Below are 6,345 nucleotides of genomic sequence, written 5' to 3' on the forward strand. Positions count from 1 at the left end.
ACATTCACCCAAAGCCTTGGTGGAACATTTACGAGGATAGGGTCTGATTTCCAGTTCAAACTTGGGTGACTTTTTCTAATTTATGTTTAGAGGACACACACCTGCAACAGGGGACATTCTGTTTTTGTTTATACCATAAAGCAAGTCTGTTTGAATTCCCAATTCTTACAGTTTCTCACGTATGGCTAACAGTCCTATTTTTCTTTGGCTGGTTTAAGAAGTGTTTAGGGCTATAGAATTTTTATGTTTTCTGATTTTAGCTACTAATTTTCAATGCTAAATTCATTAAGAAATCTAGAGTATTGGATAATCCAGAGGTATTTAACTTAGGAGTAGTTGATTGTGATACAAAGAAATTCGATTTTATTTTGTTAAAGCATTAATAGGCTCTTGAAAAAAATCATCTTAGTAACATTTGTATTTCTGTTCCACAATATCTGGGTTTTAAAAAATTGTGAAGCATAATTAAATAAGATAATTCAATAAATCCTGGAGCTGTTTCTTTTGTTCTTGCTTATTGTGCCTCTTGACGTTGAAGATAGATTCTAGGCAAGATAATTCTAACAGAAGAGAATGAAAACTAACAGAAAATGAATGCTGTTGACATTTTCTAAATGATGTCATATATGTTCTGGAAAAAGAAAGCCCAACTAACAAACCAGAGCTTGTATTCAAATGGCAAGACTAGGATAGAATTGACACTAAGATATAGGGAGAAAACTGCAAAATTTGCAAATTAAAATCCTTGTATTTTTACTTAACCAGTCATATTAACCAAGTGATCAAAATATGATTGGAAATGAATTTTGAGAACAATCTTTTTCTCTTTATGATGTTTCATCATCCTTGTAGTAAATGGGAGCATGGAGAAAGAAAAACAATGTGGGCTATGCACCTGTTTCCCTGAGGCCCTCTTACCTCAGGTGGTTTTGGTTCTGTTGGGTTTTGGAAGTGCTTTATCCCAGCTTTATGGCCTCCCTAGAAGCTATGCAGCTGGCCCCAATTCACTAAGCCTCTCAGATACCCCAAGAATGACCTTCTAGACAGTCTAACTTCTATTTTCAAACATGATTCAAGGGAACTCTAAGATTTTTGATTAAAAATGAAACTGCCACTGCACACACACACACATACACAAAGGCAAAAATTTAGGCCCAGTAAAAACTGTAATCCAATTCAAGAATAGAAAAGATATACATACAGCTTAGGCAGGAGGGCATACCAAGGTAATTTAAATGTTCCTTCAATTAATACTCAAAAATTTCAAAAGTACATTATCATATTTTTTCATATAAAGCAAAAACACAGAAAAAAATTAGATTTATCACACATAAAAGTCTCCAGCATAGGATTTGCCACATTATCATGGAAGGCCATACATTATTTTAGTCAAATTTCCCTTTAATTTAAATTGGCTTCTTGATATAGGACTCCAATTCAAATCAGCTGCATTCCATATAGGGCTTTGAGTACAACTCAAGAATTCATTAATTGATTGTACGATTAATTGCCTACTGCTTTTACTCTGTTTATCTTACATTCCTAACATATCGATGATTCAGTGATTCTTATCTTTTAATTTCATAGAATGTAGACTATACGGTCAAGTATTTGAGTGTGCTAATAGTTTGTGGATTTTTTTTTCTCTCTCTCTTGTTTCAGTCTGTTCCCAGTATTCTAGAGGAGTATTTGCCATTTTTGGACTCTATGATAAGAGGTCAGTACATACCTTGACCTCATTCTGCAGCGCCTTGCATATCTCCCTCATCACACCAAGTTTCCCTACTGAGGGAGAGAGCCAGTTTGTGCTGCAACTAAGGCCTTCGTTACGAGGAGCACTGTTGAGTCTGCTAGATCACTATGAATGGAACTGTTTTGTCTTCCTGTACGACACAGACAGAGGTAAGTTTTGATGCTTCATCTACATCAGTAATTTCTGAAAACTCTAATTTTCAATGTGAAATGACCTTCTATAACTTGTATGACTTAGCAAAATATTTTGATCTCTAACATTGCTACAATCAGAAAATGGTTAATGTGTCTTATCAGTATTTTTATCTTGACTCTGGAAAAAAAAAACTTCTAATTAAACAAATTTTAAGTTCATAAGGTTTACTCACGAACAAACAATGGTCTGTAACTTCATTGAAATTGAGATAACTACATGGAAAAAAATGCTCTTCCTATTCTCACACAACAATCAACACAGAATATTCCTCTGTGCTGGGCTCGGTGGCTCACGCCTGTAATCCTAGCACTCTGGGAGGCCGAGGCGGGCGGATTGTTTGAGCTCAGGAGTTCGAGACCAGCCTGAGCAAGAGCGAGACCCCCGTCTCTACTAAAAATAGGAAGAAATTAATCAGACAACTAAAAATATATAGAAAAAAAAAAATTAGCCGGGCATGGTGGCACATGCCTGTAATCGCAGCTACTTGGGAGGCTGAGGCAGGAGGATTGTTTGAGCCCAGGAATGTGAGGTTGCTGTGAGCTAGGCTGACACCACGGCACTCACTCTAGCCCAGGCAACAGAGTGAGACTCTGTCTCAAAAAAAAAAAAAAAAAAAGAATATTCCTCTGGCTTCTGGTCACCAAAATGTGTGGGGTTTTCTCCCTATACACCCACCAAGCAATAGCCAGCAGATTCTCCAGAGAACACCAGCTGAGTGTCCTCTAATTCAACTTAATTCTGACACTATCTACCTGGAGTTAGCATCAGGTGCCACAGATTAAGGGCTCAGTCCCATTTCCATAAGGTTTAAGAGTTGTAAGAGGACAAAAAGTTAGAATAAAGGTTGAAACAGGCAACATTTTGATAAAATCCTTGAATAGAATTCTATGAAATGAACAACGATAATAAATATCCTCCTTTCCCACATAGAAAACAATAAACAAGCAAAATAAACCTTTTGAAGGTCGATTTTACCTTCAAAAAAGAATTTCCTATACTCAGAGATGAAAACTCATTAAATGAATTCATCTTCATTGCTAAAATTTACATATTTAATTAGATGGAAACAGTATGTCATTTAAGATGTCATATCAAAGAGTTTCCTAGTATACCACTTCTATTGGTCTTCCAAACACACATAGAAGCTGATACTATGGTACTAGCTTTTGAGAAAGCAAAGGCTTTATTGAGATGCTGACCAGCAAGGAGACAGGAGGTTTGGCTCAAATCTGTCTCCCTGATTTGGGGTACAGGGCAAGTTTTAAGGAGTCAGAAAACAAGGGAAAGCATTAGGAATGTTGGCTTGGCAACATACCTAAATTTGAAGAGGGCTTCAAATTTGACCATTTACAGTAAGGTATGTTGAGGTGGACTTTAATACCTGATTTTCCTGGCCAACAGACCCCTCACTTCTGAAAAGGTTCCAGCATTCAGGTTCTGGTCATGTCCTGGTCTTCTTGGTTCCACAGGGAGGAAACATTGGTTCTGGGTGTTGTTAAAGGTCAAAGCTTTCTCTATTGAGCATGCCCAGGCTACATGACTTGCTGTTTTGGCTCTGTTATACCTACAGAGTGACTCAACATCCTGTTAACAGAGTAGGGCCAGTATGGAGTGGTGCTAAGGTTACAATGGCATTGTTGGTAAATTTTCCTTTTGGAAAAATCTCAGAAAATTTAATGTCATCCGTGTATTTTCTGTAAGGTTGTGACATACTCTAATTAATATTTGGAAATATGAGAACCCACCCATATATACTATAATGTTCCATTAGTTATCTGTCTAAAGCACCCAAGGGAATTAAGTATTTATTAGAGAAATTATCACTGTGTTCATGTCTCACTGTTGGAAAAAGCCTTAAGAAAGAGGATACTGAACTTTGAATCATAATGTCAAAAAATATATACCGGAGTGTAGATGGTATGTTTCTGCTTGCAGTTCATTATGACATAACTCAGCACTCCTCATTGGGCAGAAGATGCTTATTTGATAACATGTTGATTTCACAGAAATACCAGTGGGATCTATGTCTCACTTTTTCCCCCTTCCCTGTATAAATCAATCTCCAATTGATACAACTTGCTATCTAGAATTCCTTAGTTCTCTTCAGTTGTTGCTTCAGAATGAATAGCTAGTCCTTTGTATTTTCTCCTATTGTAATTACCTAACCCAACTTCAAAACAGACATCTTTATTCCAAGCAGTAATTGCCTAAATAAAAAAACAACATGTCCATGTTCTGGTCGCGTCCTGGTCTTCTTGGTTCCACGGGGAGGAAACATCGGTACTGGGTGTTGTTAGAGGTCAAAGCTTTCCCTAATTGAACATGCCCAACAGCATGTCTTGATGTTCAGATGGCTTACCTTGCCATGATACCATCATGTTTCTCGACTTTCTGGGTTTTGATCAAGTACTCTCAACACAGAAGAATGATACTTTTTATTCCTTAGAAACACTTGTGCTCATTTTATAAGTTTAGGATCATAAGCCAAATTTATTTTCTCTTATATAATCTGTTTATAATTATGCATGACTCTCACCAACTGAGGTGTAAACCTCAGTTATGAACATGTGATTAACCTGCATCATAAATTAAGTTGGCTGAGAGTAATTCATGTTTTCACACCATAAACAAAAAGAATACTTTAAATTATTATGCATATCAACATTAAAATCAGAATATTTTTAAAATGTACAAAAAATAAGTGTAAAGAAATAAGATACTATGGTATATTTTGTATCCATAATCCCCTACTGTTATCATAAACTGATTATCTATCTTTCCTGTTGTAAGTAACTGTCGTAATATGACCCTGAATGTCTTCACAAATTTGAGTGGAACATTACTTTCTGATGCATCATGAATCTTTATTTTGGAATAAAATATTTCATTGGACCACTCAATCATTTCTGCAATCTCAATCCCTGTGGTGCCAAACGCTCTCTCAAAATGCAATATAAATACTCTCTTGTACCTTAAAGTGGTGTTTTATATTGAATTATGCCAATTAAAGAAATGATATTTTATTTCCTCTGATAGCCTATGTTCTAGTCCTGATCTGTTATTAATTAGCAGTGTGAACTTGCCTATACCAGTACTTTTGCCAACATCTGTTTAAAAAAAAAAGGCGATTAACTGCATTGTCTTCAAGATCTATTCAAATTATCTTTAAGGTTTCATTTCATTTTTAAATTTAAATATTATATTCCTTACCTGGAAATGGTGAACAGAAAAAGACAGCTCATGGCATAAGTGATCTCTTTATCTGCAGGCAAACCTTGCTTCTGTTCGTTTGACTACCTCTCAAAGAAGGAAAAAAAGCATTCATTTATTTATCTATTTAACATTCAATAAATATTTATTTTTCTACTTGTCTGTATCGGACACCTCAATAAGTACTAAGAATTAAATGATGAGCAAGACATTACTGGAAATCAACTAATTCACTTGCTATGACTTCATTGGGAAATAGTACACAACATTTTACTTGAAACCAGAAATTGGCCTTTGTTATATAGCTTGGTATTTTAAAATTTTAATTTGGAACAGAACTGTTTTCAAAAAAGATCATTGCCTTTTGGGGATAAATAATTACAAAGCATCACTTAAATACAAACTTTTATAAAATTTTTGAGTTGATAAATAAAGTAGTTCTACTATGCCTACACTGCCCAAGAAAACTTTCTGTGGTGATAGAACTGTTCTATAACCCCAGTTATCAAATATGGTAATCATTACCACATGAAGCTATTGAAGATTTGAAATGTAACTTACGCAACTGAGGAACTGAATTTTTCATTTTATTTAACTTTAAATAGTTTTAATTTCAATAGCTACATTTGGCTAATGGCTACTACAATGGACAACACAGCATGTCTAACCACTGAGCTCATATGAAATAATATTCCACTTTGAGTGAAATTTCCAAATATTTTCTTGAATCCTATTTTACTATATAAGAAAGGAACTTAAAGAAAGGAACTTAGTGAACACCTTGTGCATAATGTTTTTGATAATGATTTTCACATTGCATTGAGAATACATTTACGTATCTTTTCTTCATTCAGAAATGTGCTACTCCAGTAATTATTATATCTTACTACATTTATACCTTTTTTGTCTAGCATAGTCACCTCTGATAGGCACGCTATAGCTATGAAATGAATTAATTAATATAGTGAACTGCTTGACAATAGGTATCAAACAACTTTAGGGCTGTAATAATTAATCATGTAATTCATTTTTGATTAATGGTGTTATGTTTTCATGGATCAAATAGTTAATAGAGCAGCCAAAATGAAAACCTCACCTGGAGAGGTGTTACTTGAATTAAATTCAATTTTCTTATCATGAAAAATGTTGAGTGGGCTGAAGGATAACATTCTTGATGTCAAACAAAT

General features: G+C 34.8%; 1 protein-coding gene across 1 annotated transcript in view; it reads left to right on the forward strand.

The window, feature by feature from the left end:
• GRIA4 (glutamate receptor, ionotropic, AMPA 4) overlaps window positions 1–6,345 on the forward strand; it is a 548,228-nt gene that overhangs the window by 259,343 nt on the left and 282,540 nt on the right. The window contains exon 3 of the mRNA XM_012659122.1: window positions 1,663–1,902. Within this exon, the coding sequence (XP_012514576.1) occupies window positions 1,663–1,902 (240 nt within the window). The remainder of the gene's footprint in view (window positions 1–1,662; window positions 1,903–6,345) is intronic.

The sequence above is a fragment of the Propithecus coquereli genome, unplaced genomic scaffold (genome assembly GCF_000956105.1).
Source record: "Propithecus coquereli isolate 6110/MARCELLA unplaced genomic scaffold, Pcoq_1.0 Scaffold6, whole genome shotgun sequence".
Taxonomy (NCBI): Eukaryota; Metazoa; Chordata; class Mammalia; order Primates; family Indriidae; genus Propithecus; species Propithecus coquereli.